Source organism: Cupressus sempervirens, chromosome 4, assembly GCF_028749045.1.
Source record: "Cupressus sempervirens isolate cs-2001-9-10 chromosome 4, ASM2874904v1, whole genome shotgun sequence".
NCBI lineage: Eukaryota > Viridiplantae > Streptophyta > Pinopsida > Cupressales > Cupressaceae > Cupressus > Cupressus sempervirens.
Window position 1 is genome coordinate 661,137,997 of NC_143121.1, and position 23,631 is coordinate 661,161,627.

At 34.3% G+C, this 23,631-nt stretch overlaps 1 protein-coding gene across 1 annotated transcript in view; it reads right to left on the reverse strand.

The window, feature by feature from the left end:
* LOC149562989 (uncharacterized) overlaps nt 1–23,631 on the reverse strand; it is a 175,567-nt gene that overhangs the window by 77,336 nt on the left and 74,600 nt on the right. The window contains exons 8-9 of the mRNA XM_089826430.1: nt 6,939–7,036; nt 6,794–6,851 (exon numbers count right to left, since the gene is read on the reverse strand). Coding sequence (XP_089682556.1) covers nt 6,794–6,851; nt 6,939–7,036 — 156 coding nt within the window. The remainder of the gene's footprint in view (nt 1–6,793; nt 6,852–6,938; nt 7,037–23,631) is intronic.

Here is a 23,631-nt window from a genome sequence, read left to right on the forward strand (position 1 = left end):
TAGCAGTCTGGATCATTGTAGCTATGAGTTACTATAGCAATTTCAGAACTATTAACATTGCTATAGCCACAATGGGTATGGACCATCATTGAACTCTATAGTTGATATAATGTGTTGAGTTTAATGAGAAGATATGATTGTTATGGTAGTTGTAATTTTCTGATAATCTAAAACAAGAAATAAATGAATGGTCATTGTTATTAGTTGCATATGGTTCTATGTTGCCTCCTATTTGCATCTCATATGAAACACAAACAATCTTGAGAAACCATTAATCAACATCAAGCTGGAAACTATAAGAAATTTAGTTGCAAGCCAATTGTTTGACAAAATTACAGGAAGAAATAGACATTAAAATAACAAAACAAGGCAGACTATTACACAAATCCAAATATTAACTTGGGCCCCAAATTAGTCAACTAAAGCAACTAATTAAAGGTCCTTATATTATTTAAATTCTGGGACCAATTAATTAATTATTTTAATTAAAAAAATTACATTAAAATTTGGGGACATGACATGCCGATCACACTTAAAGATATATATGAGGATATATGTAGCATTTAAGCCAAAGAATAAGTTCATTGAAATATAATATTTGTATATGATATCTATATAACAATGAATTATGATAAAATCATACATAATTTGATTTATAAGCAAGATGTTTTAAATTCAATTTTCACAAAGCTAATATATTTAACATCTTCAAAGGAAAACTAAGTGTATCGTATCCCTTAATTTCTGTCCCATGGCTGCAATGTAAATCAGCATGTCTATAAGTCCCTTGCCTCATTATATGTCCATTAATGATTAGGCTCCCAAAACACTCAGTAACAAAAACATAAACTTTTCCATCTCATTTTGTTCTTGCCCATTATGGGAGTTCCTATAACCTAAGCATCGAGTTTAGATGTAGAATCATCCTCATAAGCTGATTTAGTAGTTCCACCATACTTGCTCACACTATGTCCACGACCTAAGTCACAAGGTTCGAATTTGAATTCGAGTTCGTCGATCATAAAATTCAAATGAAATTCAGCAAGGGTAAAAATTCAGAAAAAAAAACTTCACCTTAAATTTTAGTTATATATATTTATGCATTTTTTAATACTAGTAATATAACCAAAAAATTGTCAAAATAACTTAACACTGTTAAACAATTCAACTAAATAACTTTATATCAGTTTAAAATAAAAATATTATTATATTAAATATCATAAAATTAGGATGAAGTTCGGAAAGAATAAAAATTCGCCAAAATCCGAATCTCATGGATGAAATTCGATGAATCCCATGACTTAGCCCACAACTGAAGTGTGTACTTCTAGATGAAATTTTTTCCTTGTACACCCTTTGAATATACTTTACCAAACCAATCTTTTCAGGCCTCCAAGTGCGAAACAAGTTCAGATAATCATGAAGGGAGTATTGTCCTTTAAATTTATCTTGAAAACTTTGGTATCCCTCAAGGTATTGAAGAGCTTCTTGTTTACATCTTTCCCTTATCTTGATGACATTCTACTCAATCTCTTCTCTAGATTTTACTACAATACTGTAGTAACCCATAACTTGAAGTTACGAGTGTTGGCTACTCAAAAACCATTTGCAGGATAACTATAAGAATTATTGCCAACCCCCAATAGGATGGAAGGAAACTGATCTTTCCTTTAGGAGTACAAAAGCATTCAGGATTGCTCGGTTGCTTCAGTTTGGTACACTTACTATTTATAGTAAGTTATTTATCAAGCACTTCTATATTGAGTAGGGTACCTGGACCAACCTCAGTAGCAATGATCACCTTTGGTGCCTTTGTGTTTATTAGGTATTTAGCGATTTACTAATTACAGTAAATCGAGGGTTCATAGAGATGGATCCTTACCATTTTTAGTAAGGCACTCTAGTAAGCAGTAAATGTAGTGGGCTACCTCCTAGTGAAGTTAGAATTGATTTGCAATGATTAATAATGGAGTTCCAATATTATAAAGTTTTTGATTAAGCTATTTTATAAAATCAATTTAAGTTATTCTAGCTTGTGCGAGAAGCTACTTCATAAGAAAGAATTAAAAGTAGAGAATATTAATGTTTTTTATTTAGTTATAATATAAAGCCACTTTAAGTTATTCTAGCTTGTTTGAGAAGCCACTTCATAAGGAATTAAAAGTAAAGAATATTTATTCGCACATTGCAAAAACTTGATTGCTTAATTGCCATTCAAGTTCAGGGTTGGATTCGGGTTTGAGAATCCAATTCGAGGATATATATATATATATATATATATATATATGGATTCATGTTTACTTCTACCAAGTTTGGCCTGTGGTCCTTGGGGATTCATGCGGATTTTTGTCAGAATCTCCCAGGTCCACGTGGATCCATGTGAAATCCTCCCAGGTCCGCATGGATTTGTGGCGGATTCGTACAGTGTCAGATTTGATGTTGTGGGTTTGTCCAAATTCGCCCGAATTCAAGGTCCACAAATCTGGATGAACCCACAAGGTCAAATCTGGAGCTTGTACAAATCTGTCACAAACCAGTTTACAAATCTGGATCCGATATGTACCCGGATTGCAGCCCAGATGCATGAATCCTATAACTAAGGCAAAAAGTAAAGCATTCACCAACTAAAAAGCTAATAAGCAAGGTCATCCTTTCATTTGAGTTGTGTTATGAGAATATATGTAAATGGTATTTCTCCATTGTTGCTGGAAATCAGTGACTGGTTAATCCAAGGACAAAATGCTTGGAATTATTGAAAGCTCGACAGAAACCCATACTTTTGAGATTGGTGGATTCAAATCAGAATTCACAGCTGAGTTAAATGGCGAATGTTGTTAAAGATTATGGTATGAGCTGAAGTGTTTATAGAAGAAATTGAGCTAGAGATTTGCTGTCAATCAAATGCCCTAGTATTTATCTACAGCTCAAGCTTGTTTATATTTTTACTTGTGGATGATTGAGAAGAACTTTGGAGGGTTAGACATCTTAAGGAAATGCAGATCATCAACTGCTTACTGTTTGAGATGGCAGCCCTTTCTTCATTCTGATTTTGTCACAGACTTGAGATGTCCATTTGCTGGATGTAATTATCAAAGCTTGTGTTATTTGGCGAGTTAGAAAACCCAGAAAACATCACAATGCTGCCATAATAAAAATCAGATCAAGAGCAGCAGAGTTAAGTTGATTATAATTGTGCACAACATCCAGGTATGTGAAATACATGATCCAAACCACTCTTGCAATCAAAGAACATGAATATTGAGAGAGATGAATTTCAGATTTTTTTAATCAAAATTGTCTATGTATGAATTTGACTGATTCGAGCTAATAAGAGTGGTCTTCTCCTCTACCATAATTGTTCATGTACTTTGCTTATATTCTATATGCTTTATATGTTATTTAGCCACAAAGCTCAATTGCAAATCAGACAAAGAACTCGGAAAGGACTGAGTTTGGTATTGCATACACACTATTCGATGAAATGCATACGAGGCAAAACTGAAAATTTAAAAGAAACACAAGGGATATTACAGTGGTGAAGTTAAAACTAGTTAGAGTTCTTACAATGGTATCGAAGCTTGCATGTAGTGTTTGATGAAATGAAAAACATCAAAAAGGTGTAGAGGTCCAGTGTGTGTTAGAACCACGGGGAATTCTAACATTGTAATAGACAAGAATTAAATGTTCGTAGCCTATTCCTTAATTCCTTTCTATAGTGCTAGGAGTTGATAGTTGGTGTTGAGTAGAGAGAGGTGGAGTAAACCCAAAGAGTGTACCTGTATCAAGTGCCCTACAACAAGTAAATCCACGCTCTCCTTAGGGATAAAGTTAGAAGGGAGATAAGGAATTGGGGCCTAAACTGTTAAATAACGAATGTATTATGAACTATCCATTATTTCCTTGAAATTATTTAGACACAAAGTAATGTGCGTTAATAATTGGAGATTGATAGCCTCCTAGTTAGGGACACTACACTGAATTAGGATTCCATTCATATTAAGTATATAATTAGGGTAAGCCCTAAACATATATAACTTCAACCTAAAGTTGTTAACGCACTACAAAGTTCCACCATTATTTATGTTGTCCTGAATTATAGGTGAATTTGCAAGTGTGATCCAACTTAGGTGAGCAAGTGCCACCATATTTTATATTGTTTGTGTTGTTCAACAATTTTTGTGATTGTTTACTCTGATTCTAAATAGAGATAATAATTTTGATATAAGTACACAGATTCAATCTATTGTATTTGTCAATTCTCAAAGTTTATTGAGGGAATTATGTTAACTAGCCTTAGCTTAGTCAAAGTATCTATTATGGTAAAATAATGAATGTGTTATTAAACAGAGATCATAAATAATCTATATATACAAGTATACACAAGGATGTTTCTATAACGAACAAAAATAGAGAAATAGAAACATTCTGAAGAGAGAAAGAGAAAGAAAAAGTTTCCATATTGAACAAAGAGAGAATATGTAAACATAGAAGAGGAGTGACCATTAAAAATAGAAGTAAATCTATGGAAGGGAGAGAAACAAATTTACAGAGATTTAACGCTAATACCCTTCCTTAATGGTCAATCTAACTTCAAAACAAAAAAAAATTGCAGGAGAGTCCTCAAAAGGTGTAAAAGGCAAAGTCAGACTAATCAGAAAGCTCTAAATGTTCTCCAATATTGGTTTGTGGTAGCATTGACTGTGGTAGGATGAGGCTCGACACCCAGAACAAGTGCCCCAAGGCGACGGTACTCAAAGATCCTCATCATTCCCTGCTTCAAGGCATTGTAGTTCTTTCCATTGAATCGTTTACTGCCTTCCAAGAGAAGATTGGTGAGAGATGTCATGACATGTTTTTTACGCAAAAAACGTGAATATCTAAAAAAGGCACAAACTTTGAGGAAAATTGATGGAAGACCCAGAAAAAATGAAAGGACGCTTGGGAGAGAGCACAAAAAACCCAAAAAGAATCTGAAATTAGATTTTGAATCTACTAGCTCAAAAATTGAGGCACGGAAAATGATGCATCTAGAAAAAATGGAGACTGACTCAATAGCCATCTGGAAAAACCTAGTTTGAATATGCAATTCTAATAAAATTTAAGCTTGATTTGATGGGTAGAAATCGTAGCCGAAAGTGTAGGAACCAGAGGCGGTCATGAAAGCTTAGATATTTGTAGGAAAAACAGGCTCACAAAAAAAATGTCAAATGCAAGCCAAAAATGTCAAAATGCCAATCATTTTCCAGAGGAAGTTGGTCGCACAAGCAAGGGAAAGATAGATGATGCACGAGCTGCAGAAGAAAAGCTGCCTAGAGAAAAAAAGTAGAGAAAACGTTAGATAGATTCTAGAAAATATCCCTACAAACAAATTTTTTTGAACACACTTAGGCAAAGGATGTTGAAAATCTTACGAGTCTAATGTCATGTCCCGGTATTTTTAAGATTTAATAATAAAATCAAAGTAAATTAATAATATAATAAATAATAATATATTATTATTTTATAAATATAATAAGAGATTAGTAACATAATCAATATAAAAAAGATTTAAAATAATGAAAAATTCTTGGAAAGATAAAATAAAATAATATAAGATCAAATAAATAAAATAATAATATATTATTAGATAGTAGTAATTGTAGTGATTAAATAATAATAATAATAATTAAATAATATAATATATTGAGATAAACAAGTAATAATTAATAAGATTCTATGATAAATAAACTCATTATAATTATAAAATGAACTAAATGATATAATAAACAAATAAAATATGATTATAGATATTAATAATTATAAATATAACTTAAACTATAATATAATTATAGTTAAACAATTATTAAACTAATATTAATAATTACTCCCGATCGGTCATGTCTTTTGAGCATAATTTGGACTTGATCTATAAGAAGAATAAATTCAAAAGGGAAAATCATCAGAAAATGTAATAGAAAACATGTGTAAACTGTGGAAAATAATCAATACTATTAAGATTTCTAAAACAATGTCCCTATTTTCCAAATTGGAGGAACTAGGGACATTACATCTAAGAATTTCATGAAGAAATTAAAGATTTTCAAAACCTACTTCAAAAAACAACTTAGAAAATTTCAATAATGAAATTATTAGTTTTCGAAAAAATAGCTCTAATACCATTTTATGGTAAAATAATGAATGTGTAACAATTAAACAAAGATCATAAATGATTTATAAATACAAGTATACACAAGAATGTTTCTATAACGAACAAATAGAGAGAAAAAAAACATTCTGAAGAGAGAAAGAGAAAGAGAGTTTCCATATTGAACAAAGAAAGAATATAAAAACATAGAAGAGGAGTGACCATTAGAAATAGAAGTAAATCTTTGGAAGAGAGAGAAACAAAATTAGAGAGATTTAATTCTAATAGTAGCTGCCACAGAATATGGGACATTTGTTTGTACATGTAAATTATCAATAATTCTATATTCCTACAACATCAGTAATATAAACAAATAGACTAAATAACGGTGTGTCATTGTTTTGATCTATTAGGGATATCCCACAAATTTGCTACTATTTTGTTGAATTTTAATACAAATTCATGCATTGAAATTATTTAAATTGTCACCGAGAAGTAAAGGTTACAAAGGAATACCATGTTGCAACTCCAATGAATTCATGGCCCATTTTAATTGTGATATTAAATGTACTCTTCCAAAATAATTCTTCCATCAACCATTGATAAATTTGAATTGTTTGAAATGCAAAAATAGTAAAGTGTATGTGAGAAAAATGGAAGAAATAGCACCTGTGGAAATTTAGATAACCCCAATAGTCTACTCCATGCCTCATTTTCCAATCCATCCCTTCCAAGACAAAACATGTCAGGAACAAGAAAATCTCATTAACAATAATAGGGTCATAGCTAACAAAGCAATAGATCTGACACTTACATTGGTGGCTTACAAAATCCAAAATGATCAATGATAACAGTTGTTGAAGAAAATTGTGAGCATAACTCTTCTATATCCGAAATATGCAGCAAAAGACCCTACAATTTTATGGATCATGCAGTGAGTTTTGAGTTTTCATATGAAACATTTGAAATTAAATTAAAATGTTTGTCTATGAGATGCGACCAACAATACTTTTTATCAAATCCATTCAGCAAAACAAATAACCAAGCAAAAAGTTGAACCAATCATCTTATAAACAAGCATAAAACAAAATAAAGTAGCCAACAAACAAATTCATGTTAAAAAGTATGGATTCCAAATGTACAATTTTATGGATCATGCAGTGAGTTTTGAGTTTTCATATGAAACATTTGAAATTAAATTAAAATGTTTGTCTATGAGATGCGACCAACAATACTTTTTATCAAATCCATTCAGCAAAACAAATAACCAAGCAAAAAGTTGAACCAATCATCTTATAAACAAGCATAAAACAAAATAAAGTAGCCAACAAACAAATTCATGTTAAAAAGTATGGATTCCAAATGTAACAAAAACATAGTCAAACTAATTTCCACGACATAAACTTGACAATTTTAACCTTAATAGACTCTCAAATGGAAAATACAAGAATTTCACATATAGATTACAAGACCAATAATCTAACCTATTGAATTTATTTGCATGCAGATATGCAATTTCATATGCAGTTGATTATGGCCCAAGCCATGAAATAAGGAGATTATCTTGCCATGGGATTTTGAAGGATATTAATCTCACAAGCTGATTATATATAACACCTAAACTCTCACAATCTCTATTCCCTCTCAAAAAATAATGAATCTTAATTTCAAATATCTTTTTCATTGCATAGCTGTAATGTTCCCGTCATAAAATAAATAATTAATCAAACCTTTGTTTATGGGCCGATTGATTTAGTATATCTTGGACCCATTTTTATTTTATTGTTTCCATAGGTGTGGCTGTCGGCTATATTTGTTAATCCTCGGGAAGTTCCTCCGAGGGGTATTTAAGCACGGCGTATAGGTAGCAGTTGGTATGCAATTTGGATTATTTCTTTGTACTATGAAATCTTGTTGGACTTTAATATTATTTGTCATTTTGGAAGTGAAAGATCTTCCCTACTTGGCTTGCTTTAGTTTCGGTGGGATTCAACCCTCACCCTATTTTGTCTCTATATTTCTTGCTCGGGTTTGGCAAATCAGAGCATCATTATTATTTACAAGTACCATTGTTTCTGGACAATTGACATATGTATCTATGAATTGCAGTGTTCATTGGCGATATATTTGTGCTATTGATTTGTTGGTTAGGTAGCAGTTGGTATGCGATTTGGATTATTTCTTTGTACTATGAAATCCTGTTGGACTTCAATATTATTCGTCATTTTGGAAGTGAAAGATCTTCCCTACTTGGCTTGCTTCAGTTTCAGTGGGATTCAACCCTCACCCTATTTTGTCACTGTATTTCTTGCTCGAGTTTGGCAAATCAGAGCATCATTATTATTTACAAGTACCATTGTTTCTGGACAATTGACATATGTATATATAAATTGCAGTGTTCATTGGCGATATATTTGTGCTATTGATTTGTTGGTTTTCATTATAATTCATTACCAGGAGTGGGATTCAACCCTCACCCTATTCCGTTTTTGTATTTCGTACTCAAGTTTGGCAAATCAGAGCATCATTATTATTTACGAGTACCACTGTTTCTGGACAATTGACATATGTTTATATAAATTGCGGTATTCATTGGCAATACATTTGTGTTGTTGGTTTGTTGGTTTTCATTCTAATTCATTACTAGGAAGGCATACAACCACGCTGTTAAAGTTGTAGCTTCAGTCGGATTGATTGGATCTGATATACATTATTATTATTGGTAATCATCATTTCCTATATACTTATCCATGTTAATAATATACATCATCGTATATAATACATATATATATAATTAAAGTATATAATATATATATTATATTATATAGATTATTATACATATTGTTATTATTCATGTTAATATAATATTATTTAAATGATGATTACACCATAGAGACATATCGTTTTATGAGACATGTCTCCTCTCATTTTATATGAGATCCAAATCTACATTTGATGATTATCAATAACAATGGCTATGATTCTACATTTGTAGAAACAATCCTAGGAAAAACATGGTATCAAAGCAGGACTACAAATATAAGAAATAACAATATGAAATAATTTGACTTTGAAGTTTCAGATAAAGATAGCACTATTTATTTACAGCCCAGATTGTATCAACAAGACCATGCTTCAGGAGATTCATAGTCTTGTTTCTAATCTGCATGACTTAAGCCACATTGGTTGAGAGTGCAGCAGTCATAGTGTAGAGGAAGAGGGAGAATCACATGGGCCTCATTTTGACTATGAGCCCAGTTGAACCTGTGCAGGCAAATTCCATTCTAAAGAGGCATAGATTAATACAAGTGAACACATTTAAGAAATAAGTTTGAAACACATGTGAACTGTACATTAATAATTGGACCAAAATTCTTTAGAAGAATTCTTCCAAACACTACTTCCAGCTGTTGAATAATGTAGGAGGATTCTTCAAAGCATTTTAAAATTTTATCATCATCCATAAATCTGCATTGAAATTGTGCATTCACTATGGACTAATTCTGAAAGTGTGCAAGTGTTTTCTGAAATTAGAAAAGGCTATTAGTGAAGCATCAAGAGCCAACTTATTGGTGCATTATGGATTGAGAGCTTTCAAACAATGAGGAAATGTTCAAAACTTGAACTGATATTTTGTACAGGTAAGAATGCACACAAGAATCACCGTCATGATACATTCAACCATGCAAGACTATAAATTCTTACAAATATTTATTTCATCAAACAATGACTACAGTGGACCAGTTCCATTACATAATAAATTTAGTAGATATATAACAATGACAAAATGAATATCTGTGGAAGTTAAATATCCCAAAGACTATTCTATCATATCTAGCGCAACTTATTTGATAAAATAGAGGTGCACAACAACTTTATAGCGTTGTAAGAATTCAATTTGTATATCAAATTGGCAAACAATAGATATATTTATTGAAAGATGAAGGGAGTGTCTCTATTTTTGAAGTATTGCAATGAACAAGCTGCTAAATAACGATGACATCACCATATCACAGTGAGAAGATTTAGAGGGTTGTGGAATGATATAACCCTAAAGTTTGAAGACTACTTATTGTATGTGACATCCTGTTGAAAGTACCAAGATTAATAAAATATCTTCATGTTAATCAAAGTGATGAATTCATAAAGGAAATTGTTTACTAATCTAGAAAGATATGAGAATTAGAGATCCTGTCCTTCAACATGACAACAAATGTATAAGCTCTATGTATACATGCGATGCCGAGTATAGAATGCCATGGAACATATATACACAATGATATTGCCCAATTTCAACACTAGTTCCATCCATTCAAGATGACAATAAAACCTCGAACATTAGTGTAACACAGTATAAAGAAGAAAAATTATCGACATAGATTTACTTGAATGTTTTCAGTCCACTATTTTTCAAATTACTCCATACTATCTACTATATGTTAGCCAGGCCAGAAACATTTACCTCCATAACTCAGTTTTGCTACAAAATACGATCCGGATTCTCTAGGAATTGAGCTGTATGGAGGAATAAGAAATACATTAAGTCCTTCCTCACTACTCATAGAACTCCTTTGGCTTGGCTTAATTCTTCAAACTTGACAAAAGTATTGTAATTGAGACTTCATTATAAAAGTTGGTGTGAACACAATAATCACAAACAAATCAATCAAACTAGCCAAAGATGAATGAATACAACTGCTGGTTAAGTCCTTCCTCGCTGCTCATAGAACTCCTTTGGCTTGGCTTATTTCTTCAAACTTGACAGAAGTATTGTAATTGAGACTTCATTATAAAAGTTGGTGTGAACACAATAATCACAAACAAATCAATCAAACTAGCCAAAGATGAATGAATACAACTGCTGGTTATATTATATAAACATGTTAGTAATATGAGTCGACCCAAAGATGATTTTCAATAAGAGATTAAGAAACGACACAAAGCATGATAATAAGGCCTATAAAGGAAGAATCGACCATAGATACGAAAGACAAGACCATATAGAACATGATTTAGCATAAAAGAGCAATTTAAGACAATACATTCACAAGTAGCATCCAAAGTATTGAAACAATATTTAAGTGGAAGTCACCACCGTGGGAGGTCTATAGGGAAAGAAATCGATAAGAATTCATAAAGGGATGAGATATAAAGGATCAAAAGCCATGTCATGTAATTAAAATGGACAAACCCTAACATTGGAACACGGCCAACCAATGCTTTGATCAATCAAAGCAGCACACAGAGGAAAAATAAGACAATTTGTATAAGTAGATTCATTCCACCCAATCCACAACTGATAGAAATGCTTTGTTCTTTGGGAAAATGAACAATAATGTTGAGGTTGATTTGTACAAATACATCAATTGGAGTATCGAGGCCTTAGAAGACCGAGCCCCACCAATTAATTCAAGCATAAATTGAGGGACAAATGACTATTGACTATATAGGAATATGCGAACGTTTATTTGTGAATAGCTTATAAGGTATGGAACATATGTTTTTAAATATGATTTTATATTTTTACCAATGAATATAGATGTTTTTAAATTCATAAATTATTATATATGAGAACTAATGTAGGTGTTCCTCGTTGATAATTTAAAGATTAATTTGATAAATATATATAAAGACTATAATTCTCATAAATAGATATATGAGATTTGTATAGGATAATAAATATTAGTGATTTATATTCTTTAGGAGAATATATATTTAAGTTAGATATTTATCTATCTTAGATCATTGATGCAAAAATTATTATTCTTGAGTATTATAGTAGTTTCTCTCTTTTTATTTTATTTTACTATGAAAGCTATGTGCCTTGATCTTTTCCTCTGAGAATGTTATTACATGAAGAGGGAGATTGAGATAAAGAGCGAGTCTAACATTTCAAACAACCTTGAAAAAGAGGGAGCAAATAGATGATATGATTCAGTCAACTTTTGGTGATCTTGATCATATTGATTCAGAGGGAGTAAACCTGTTGTGACGGATTCCCAATGATCAATAAATTATAGCAGTCAAGAGGATTGTGCTACATGAATATACCTCATGACTATGTGTTTTTAATGGGCCTACCCCCTATATACATCATTAGGAAGTGATGACTTCTAAATGATGTCACTTGTATTTACATAAGTTATTAGTCATTCATGTGGCACAATCATACTTAATCAAGATATTGGTGTATTATGGACGAGTTTAATAAAATGGAAGGACATGCTCACTTCTACTGTTAAACTAAATGAATGTTTGGACCTTCAATGGACGAAAAGAGCAAATTTGAACTTAGAAAAGAGTTGTCATATTTGATACATAATTGTTCAACAATATAAGAATGAGTGGAAATTTTACATTGTGGGGGAATAATAGTCAATGTTCCATTCCCACTTGAACCTCATTTAGAGGGGAGATGTTCTATTCTCAAATAATCTAAAAAAAGACAATTTCTAAATCTTCACGTGCAGATAAGTATTTTTATCTTTTACATTTATGTACTCTTTATATACTCTCTCTTATTTATAATTCTATACATTTTATTAGGGTTATTTGCCTTGACCTTTTCCTTTATGTTTGAGGATATTCTTACAGGAAAAGAAGGTTGGTACTTTACATATGCTACCAAATATCGTGCAGACTCAATCTAATGATAGTAGCTCCAAAGACCCTAATGATCAAGATGGATAAAGTGAGGCTCTTGAAGCAAACATCTTTGATGATTGAGATTATGAGATTCTTTTAAATTAAGAGGGAGTATGACACTTCTTCTAGGGCAACACAGGAGCTTAGAAGATTGATACTCAAAGGGAGTTTAGAAATACATGTGTAATTGCATGATTTTAATGGGCCCACTCCTATGTATATCATGAGGAAGTGATGACTTATCACTAGAAAATTAGATATCATGATTTAGAGTCAGTTTGACAAGAATCCTTGGGGAAGAGGCTCTAAGGGAGTAACTATTGGGCCTGACTTCCCAAGATCATTGTTCAGAGGGAGAAGTTTTTTGAGGTGCAATCCTTTGTGAATGATATCTTATCTATGAGGAGAAGTTCTAAGTGAAACTCCTTGTAATGCATTCTTCTCTGTGAGAGAAAATTAAGGTGAAAGCCTTTGTACCACCCTTTGACTGGGTTCATGGTGGTTACTATTTCACATATAATATGTAATGAAAGGTGACGATCTTTCATTGACATATATAAAATAGAAAGTAATCATTGTAAGATGATGATCTTATAAATGGTAGACCTGTTATCATGACAGACCTCATTAAATTGTTGTCCAAGAGTGTTGGAAGTCATGATAACGGAGAGACAAAAGGTAACCGTTGAAAGCTGGTGATCTTATAAATGGTAGACCTTTTATCATGGTTCTTTAGGCTGGATTTTGCCGAACACCATGATAACCAACTCATCATGGTTCTTTGGGCCGGATGTTCGCCGGACACCATGATAACCAACTTGTTATGGTTCTTTGGGTCGGATCTTGACAAACAACATGACATAGTTACTATTATAGACCACATTTAAGGTGGTGTTTAAACTTATATTAAAGTTATGGAATTTATTTCAATTGTTTAATGTCTTTGTTTCTATAATAAAATATAAAAATAAAATAATAATATCATATTAAATAAATAATAATTTTTTAATGAATAGTATAAATACATATCCAAAATAATTTATCATTGATCTATTATACAATATAAAACATTATCATAATAATAATAATTCCATTGTAATGTCCTTTGTCTTGATGGCCTTAGAATTCTGAACATTAACCTGAATTTTATTTTCCTATTATAATATTTGATATTGCTTTAAGATAATGATGGAGATATAAATATGTTTATTGGGTCATTTAGCAAGCAATTGCCTTGTTATTATAGTAGATACGAATTACTTGAATAAGAGAGTTGGATAATACTCCCATTAAACAAAATGGAGTTATGATATTATGTGATTGTAATTCTGTTTTGAATGTAGTCTTCCTTTAGTATAAGGGATTACACATTTTACTTTATTGTTATGAATATGATAGACATACATCTATTATGTGGGATATAAGTTGCTATTGCCACATTGGTTAATTTAATTCTATCGCTGTTGGTGGTTCTTCCTTGGGTATCGATCTGTGCCCTTAATAAATACTCAAGACTCATGTAATTGCGATCCCATGCCTATAAGCCCCAAACTTCACTATAATACGTGATCTTCCTTATATCAACTGTGAGTTTCTATACAGACTGCAATATATATATATATGTGATATACGGAAATATCTTTTTTCTGATTTCAGTTCAATCTTTCTTTCTAAAATGAATCATTGTTGTGAATGGTCTCTATCCCCTCCTATCATTCGTTGTGTGCTTCAATATTCCTCTTGCATGTCTGATAGCACAGAGGATTCCTACCCAATAACGTACGAAATAGAATTGTTCCATGCCTTTGAATATATCATCCCTCCGGCCAGCATGCATTTGTTTGTTTATGCTTTTATCTGTATCTTTCGCTAATGCTTTTATGAAGAATTCACTTTTGATGATGATTAGTATTTTGTGGCTTATCCTTTCTTGGATCTCCTCTGTTCACTATAAATGTTTTACTGATTTGTTCTCCAATATATGCTCCAATCTGTGATTGTAAAATATGCTTCAATAGTGGAAGAAATGGAATATTTGTTCCTGTGCATTGATGGTCTTAATGCTTTTTGTTTTTTTCCCTCTAATATATGTCTGATATCTCTGAGATCTACTCACTCGTCCTCCAGTCATAACACAATTTTCATTGTTGTCGGGTGACTGTCCTATAATTTGGAAGTTCTCCAAAAATATTCATTAATACTTATTTGCTGATATTGTTTGTTACCGGTCTGCCCATAATATCCTTGCTAGTATCTTTTTATATATTCGATGTTAGAAGAGACACCCTTTAGAAAGGTCGTGTCTATTCATATGATCTATAATACAATTTCATAAATTTGTATTTAGAATGATATTTTGTTATATATTTCAGATATATATTTCACACCAATATTTTGAATCTATAATGAAAAAATATTATTATTATTAAAATTGTAATTATCTATATTTTATTATAATATCTATTAGGATTCTATTTTATTTGTTATTATTATTATAAGAATAATAATTATTATTATTATTATAAGAATAATAATAATTATTATTATTATTATGATAATGTTTTATATTGTATAATAGATCAATAATATATTATTTTGGATATGTATTTATACTATTCATTAAAAAATTATTATTTATTTAATATGATATTATTATTTTATTTTTATATTTTATTATAGAAATGGGGACATTACAAATTGTGAGTTATAAAAGGGGAGATGATATCTCTTCATATACTTGAGAGCATGATGTGTTCTATGTCAATCCTCCCTAACTAAGAGAGAGTGTTAAAGTTGTAGCTTCAGTCGGATTGATTCGATCTGATATACATTATTGTTATTGGTAATCATCATTTCCTATATATACTTATCCATGTTAATAATATATATATATATATATATATATATTGTTATACATATTATTATTATTATTATTCATGTTAATATAATATTATTTAAATGATGATTACAACATAGAAATCTAACTCTACATTTGAAGATTATCAATAACAATGGCTATGATTCTACATTTGTAGAAATGATCCTAGAAATTAACACACGCCACACATCGACATTGCGTATTCATACTCTGTATTAGCTAGTGTACGACCTTCCCATTCACCCTTGGTCTATCACCTACGGCATCCACCCATCACCGTATGGTGAAATCCTTGCTTCACCATACGGCCTACACACACCATACGACAACACTTATCAATACCATAAGGACACTGTCTGCCAACGTTGTGATGTTCCCATTCCCCCTCCAGAGAGGAAACAATCCAAAACAATGGTGTACAAACTATTGGAGTGTGTTTATGGATGTCGTACGATATCAAGGAGGGAAGGACAAGAGAGTCCGTATGGTGGTATATGTTGAACAAAATCTTGTTATATAGTGGCAAAGGAGTGCAGTCAGGAATGGCCATACAGTCTTGAGGTAAAGATGCACGAGGTGATGTTCATACGGGTGAAAGGAGCAGTGGAGCCATACAGTGGGAAGCAACAAGGCCGTATGGATGAGATGTGTGTGTGGTTGTACAATGGGAATGTGTTCAGGATAGTTGTACAGCAAAATAATGGAGGTCGTACGATGGAGTAATGGAAGCCATACGGTTGCAAATTGAGATGTGAGGGTCGTACGGTAAGCTTAGGATTGAACTTGGAGGTCGTATGGTGTACGGTAGTGGCTGGAAATGGATGACAGGAGTTTGTACGGTGATGTACAAAGAGTGATTGCAAACTAATAGATAGTGTGAACAAACAACGAGATTTAATGCGGATAAACAGTAAATGGAATTACATAGGTCAAGAGAGTAGATCAAATTAAACACAATGAATATTCGCAATATGATGGTGCTCTGACTTGCCAGATCTGAGCGAAGTATTACAAGTGACGGAATAGGGTCAGGGTTGAATCCCACTGAAACCGGACAAACCAAATAGGGAAACTCTTTCACTTCCAAAATGGCGAACAACAAAGAACTCCAATAGGAATTCACAGTACAGAGATAAAAATCCAAATTGCATACCTACGACTACCTACATGTTGTACTTAAATACTCGTCAGGAAAAGCCTTCCGAGGGTGTTCAAAGGTAGCTGACAACCAACTAACCTACGGAAACAATTAAATTAAAAATGGGTTCGACATCTATTAAATCAATCGGCTCATTAACAAGGTTTAATTAAAAAATATTTATTTTATGATGGGGATATTATAATCCTCCCGTCCCAAAATTTGCTTGTCCTCAAGCATTGCAAATCCAGTTCTAGGAAACCTTCCACAATGAGCTTCTTTAGTTCCGAGTTAGGTACTACGTAGATCTTCCCGTCGAAGTAAATGACGTCATCAATAACTTTGTATCTTTCATCATGTACATAGCCATTCATCAACTAACATGCAAAAGTGTTCTTGGAGTACTTGACCAATAGATGGACCTGCCAATCATCCAAGGAATGGGGTAAGGTGTTCACTATCATGTTTTTTCTTGCACTGTGTGGGATCAAATCATGTTTAAAAATGGCCTCCATCTTCTTGATTGTGATTTCCCTCGATCCTTTATTTGACATTCCTCTTAGCAACACCTTCTTGCCATCCATCTCAAAAGAAAAGTCCATCCTTTTGAAACTTTGGGTTTACTAGTCAAGAGTTTCCAACCATTGGATGCCCAAAATGATATCAGTATCAACTAAATCTATGACAAAGAATTCATCTATCATGGTATAGTTTCCCATGGAAATTTGTAGCCGTAGGATCACATGAGTGCAAGGTAACAAGGTTCCTCCTGCAACCTTAACCTCAAATCCTCCATGCTCAATTGCGCGCAAGCTTTTACTAATGAACAAAGATGAATTGATGAAATTGAGTGTGGCGCCACTATCAATCATGATTGGGACTCGTTTTCCGTGAATTGTGCCACAAACCCTGAAGCTACCACTTCTAGTCATTGTAGTGAGGGTAGCAATGGAACCCCCTTTTTGTATTAGGGCATTTATTCTTTCTTGTTGGATAATTTCTTCATCAGTTGTTGTAGGTATTTGCCCTTCGTCGTCATCAGGAAACACCTCGATATAATGAATCTTTCCCTTCCCAAGGCAGCGATGACCTAATCCCCATGGTTCTTTGCATGTGAAACAAAGCTTTTTCCTTTGGAGCTCTTGCTGAGAATCTTCATCAATTTGAGGGTTTTTCTGAATTGGCTCCTTGTCTTTGTCTTCTTGTGGTGATGGTGCTAGTGTAGCTGCATGAGTCTTGGAGGAAGATGCAGCCATGTCACGCACCTTCTTGATAGCTTCGTTGATTGCACACGGATTGAACCCTTTGATCTAGTCTCTCAAAGGCTCTCTCAGCCCATCCATAAATAACACAATTCGACGTCTTTCAGAGTTGTCTGTGACTAACACTGACAACCTTTGGAACTCCGTGATGTAGTTGTCTACCATGCCCGTTTGCTTTCGCTGAGCTAGATCTTTGATGTTTAGCTCAAGATCCTTCCCATCGAAATGGTCAATGAGTCTCTTAATGAACTCAACATAAGAGGTTACTTGGTCGTGTCCAAGAGTGACCAATCCATGATGCCACCACTCATGCGCTACTCCTTTGAGATGAAGTGCTGCGAATTTGATTGCTTCCTCTTCGGGCATTGGATTGAATTGGAAATAGGTATCTACCTTCAAAACCCATGACTGTGTGGTAATGGCTCCAGATCCATCAAATGGCCATAAGTTTACCTTCTCGATCTTTCTCCTAAGATCATCATTAAAATAACCGTGATTTCTCCCGCCAGAATATCTCATTCTTAGATCAACAGTCTCTGTAAGATACATCACCTTCCATTTTTGCGTTCTACCAATCTTCCCGAAGTTTTTCTTGCATTTCCTGAAAAGTGGGTTCTCTCTCTTTGTGTGGTGCTTTTGTCCTTGGAGGGAAGATGGGTATCAATGGTTGAGAGCAAGATGGTTGAAAGTTTGCCCTCCCTTGAAACTGAGTCGTCATTATGCCCATTTTGTTCTCCTGTTGTCTTTCCCTCAGATAATTTCTATAGTGTTTCCTACATCAGCCTTTGGGTTTCATTGATTTGTATTTGGTTTCTGTTGAGCTCTCTTAAAAGATTCATGAGTTCTGCCGTACAATCCTAATAATCTACCATTCTATCAATAGGGTTATTTTGCCTTCTCCTTCGAGTATAAACTTGCATTCACTTCCATAGGTTGCCAGAATCAAAAGCTCTGATACCGTTGTGATGTTCCCATTCGCCCTCCGGAGAGGAAACAATCGAAAACAATAGTGTACGAACTATTGGAGTGTGTTTACGGATGTCGTACGATATCAAGGAGAGATGCATGAGAGTCCATATGGTCATATATGTTGACCAAAATCTTCTTGTACCGTGGCAAAGGAGTGCAGTCAGGAATGGTTGTACAATCTTGAGGGAAAGATGCACTAGGTGATGTCCGTACGGGTGATCGGAGTAGTGGAGCCGTACGGTGGGAAGCAACAAGGCCATACAGATGGGATGTGTGTGTGGCCATATGGTGGGAATGTGTTTGGGACAGCCGTACGACAGAATAATGGAGGTCGTACGATGGAGTAATGGAAGTCATATAGTTGCAAACTGAGATGTGAGGGTCATACGATGAGCTTAGGATTGAACTTGGAGGTCGTACGGTGTACGATAGTGGCTAGAAATGGATGGTAGGAGTCTGTATGGTGATGGACGGAGAGTGATTGCAAACCAATAGATAGTGTGAACAAACAACGAGATTTAATGCAGATAAACAGTAAATGGAATTACACACGACAAGAGAGTAGATCAAATTAAACACAATGAATATTCACAATATGATGGTGCTCCAACTTGTCAGATCCGAGCGAAGTATTACAGGCGACAGAATAGGGTGAGGGTTGAATCCCACCAAAACTGGACAAACTAAATAGGGAAGGTATTTCACTTCCGAAATGGTAAACAACAAAGAACTCCAACAGGAATTCAGAGTACAAAGATAATAATCCAAATTGCATACCTACGACTACCTACATGCCATACTTAAATACCTGTTGGGAAAAACCTTCCGAGGGTGTACAAAGATAGTCGACGACCAACTAACCTATAGAAACAATTAAATTAAAAATGGGTCTGAGATATATTAAATCAATCGGCCCATTAACAAGTTGTAATTAATTTTTTTTTTTTTTAATGATGGGGATATTAAAACCGTACGGACACTCTCCAATGCGTAGTTTGTTTCGAAAAGGGCTGGAAACCATCGGGAACAATATAGTGGTATGAAAGTTTATAGCCAAAAAAGAAGGAGATCCCATTCAATTGATAGAATGGCAGATCAAGAACCCACTCCTACCGAACTCATGGCACTACTAAGTTATCTTTCGAGGAATTAGGCTTAGATCAATGAAACTCAGTGACTTATGGAAGAAACTCTCAGGAAACTGGCAAACAAAAAGATATCTGGTCAACAAAATGATCATAGCTTGGACTCGGTGTCGGGTAAGGTAAACCCTCATCTAGTACGCTCTTGACCTTCATGTCGACCTTCCCTCTATTGACAAAGGTGCCGCAAAGAGAAAGGGAGCCAACTTTCGCGGAAATACAAGAACTAAGAGAAGACTGGAGGAATGCCAATTTGGAAGGAGACATTTTATATAAAGATTACGCAGAATTGAGAATGCGTTATTCTAAAACTGGAAATAGAGTATATTTTAATGATGATCTCGAAAGGAAGTTGAGTAAAGTAAACCTATTGTCATTTGATGAATTGGGATCTATGAGTGCACAAGCCTGGGTAGTGAAGGTGGACACTTACTTCCAACTCTATCCGATGCCAAAAGAAGCAATTAAGTTTGTTGCTCTCCATGTAGAAGGAATAGCGCACGAATTGTGGCAACACAGTAGAATCGCACTCGGACATGATCAAATCAACATGTATGCAGAATTTACTAAAAAATTAATAAAGGTTCGACAACCAAGATCCGATATTCAAATTCAAGGAGTTGGCACAATTGAGGCAAACAAGATCGATGGATCAATACATCACTGAATTCTAGAAACTTTCTGTAGTGGTCACTGATATTTCGGAACGGTGTTGGGTAGTACTATTTGTGGACGGATTGATGGAACCATTAAAGGGTTAAATCCTGCCACCCTTTTGGAAGCAATCAAAAGAGCTCAAAGCATGGTACTTTCCTCATCTTCTTCCGTTTGATGCAACTTTCACTCCAACCCTCCATTAGCACCAAAAGAAAGCTGACCTTGGCCAAGGAAGCCACCAGGCAGGATCTACGAAGGAAGAAATTATGTTTTAGTTGCAAGGAACCATAAGAGCCAAGACATAGATGCCTTGGAAAGGGAAAGGTACACTACATTGAGGTCATAGTAGATGACAAGCAAGAGAACTCTTCTACCGAAGATGAACACCAATAGGAGGTACCTGAAGACATCGGTCTCAATCGTATGGAGAGAGTAGTAGCATTGGTGAAACGAGGAGGAACCATCACCCTTGCCGGCAACCCAAGATATACAATTTTTAAGGGGAACTCTCCAAGGTCAAAGGGTGATTGTAATGCTAGATAGTGGAGCTACCTTGAATTTCATAAACTCATCACTTGTGAAGCGAAGGGGATTGCCCACAGAAGCTCACATAGTGTTCCAACTCAAAGTTGTAGGAGGGTCAATGTTATCATGCACACACCTTGTTCCCCAGTTAAGCATCACAATGGGTAACCACACAATAACAGAAGACTTCTTTGTAGTAGACCTAGTAGATATGAAAGTCATTTTAAGAATACAATAGATGGAATCTTTGGATGAGTACATACAAAGTTTCAAGCAAATGGATTTCACTTTTGTTGTTGATGGAAAAAAGGTGGTCCTAAGAGGGATGACGAATGAGGGTCTGAAGGAAGTATCCGCACAAAAAATGGAAGCTATTTTCCAACGTGACGACATTGTGTGCACTGCATAGTGCTTCATGCCTACAAAGCCAACAAGGATCAACAAGCGTACCATCCAGATAATAAACTTCAAAACATTTTGGATAAGTATGAGCAATTTTTTTCTGACATTTCGTCAGGTATACCTCCCCATTGAGGTTTTGAGCATACCATCGGATTAGAAATAGGATTGAAGCCGGTTATCCCCACTCCATACCACCATCCAAAAAAATTCAAAGATGAGATCGAGAAGATGATTCAGGAACTGGTCGAGGAAGGATGGATTCGTCCTAGCTCTAGCCCTTTTGCATGATCAACAATATTGGTTAAAAAGGACATAACGATGCGCATGTGTGTGGACTACCATGCATTGAATAAGAAAACAATAAAAAATAGATATTCCCAAGATCGATGAATTAGTGGATGAATTGCATGGTGTGGTTTATTTTTCTAAAATAAAGCTTTGTTCCATATACCATCAAATCCGCATGAGGGAAGAATACGTGGAGATGACGACCTTTCACTATCATTGCGAGCATTATGAGTTCCTGGTCATGCCGTTTGGATTAACAAATGCACCAACTACCTTCCAGTCTTGCATGAATCCCATCTTCAACAAACAATTGTGTAAGTACTTGCTATTATTCTTTGAAGATATCATTATTTATAGCAAAACTTGGGAGGAATGCCTAAAGTATCTGGATGAAGTCCTAGGGATCATGAAGGCTCAATCTTTGTTCGCCAAGCAATCCAAGTGTGAATTCAGGATGACAAAAATATTGTACCTAGGGCACATTGTCAGTAAATTTGGGGTGCACATTCATCAGGAGAAGATTCAAGAAATCCTTGATTGACCCCCACCAAAATCGCTCTCTGAGTTGTGAGGGTTCTTTGGATTGTACAGTTATTATCGGAGGTTTGTAAAAGGATTCTCTCATCTCAGAACACCCTTATAGTATCTAATGAAGAAAGGCTCCTTCTAGTGGAATGAAAGAGCGCAAAACACTTTTGATAAGTTAAAAGAAGCAATGAGCACTTGCCAAGTTCTCGCCTTACCTAATTTCACTCAAACATTCATTCTAGAATGTGACGCATCCGAAGAAGGCATTGGCATGATATTAATGCAAGATAGACACCTTATAGCCTCTGAAAGTCGGAAGCTTACACAAGCGAAGCATTTATATTTCATTTATGACATAGAGATGTTGGCCATCATGCATGCAATGAGCAAATTCTAACAGTATTTGGTAGGTGCCAAGTTTGTCCTTTTTATCGATCATAATAGTTTGAGATATTTTCTAGAGCAACGGGATCTAAAGGAGAGGCAACAAAAATGGGTAAGTTAGATTTAGGCATTTGATTTCGACATTGAATATGTGAAGGTAAAGAACAATGTGGTTGCAGATGCTTTGTCAGGGAAACCTGTCATTTGCTTACTATCTCAGATTTCAGCCAACTAGAAAGCACATTTATTGGTGGAATATCCTAGAAACACATTTACATGTAAGCTAATGGATGGTGACACGCAGGATGATCGATACAAGGTGGTGGATGACATCATTTACTATAAGGATTGGATATACTTAGTGCCTGAATCCAAACTGAAGCAGAAAATCCTAAAGTAAATCCATGCCTCACCCTTGGTCAAGCACTCGGGGTTTCTCAAAACCTATAGATAGCTCAGGGAGAGGTTTTCGTGGAAAGGACTTAAAGAAGACATATTGCAGTACATACTGGAATGTGCAATCTGTCAACAAAACAAATCTGAACACACTTTGCCTACCTGGTTACTGCAACCCTTGCCTATACTAGAACAGATGTGGGAAAGCATCTCCATGAACTTCATCACTAGACTTCCTAAATTAAATAGGAAGGATTGTATCTTTGTGGTGATCGACAGACTGACGAAGTATG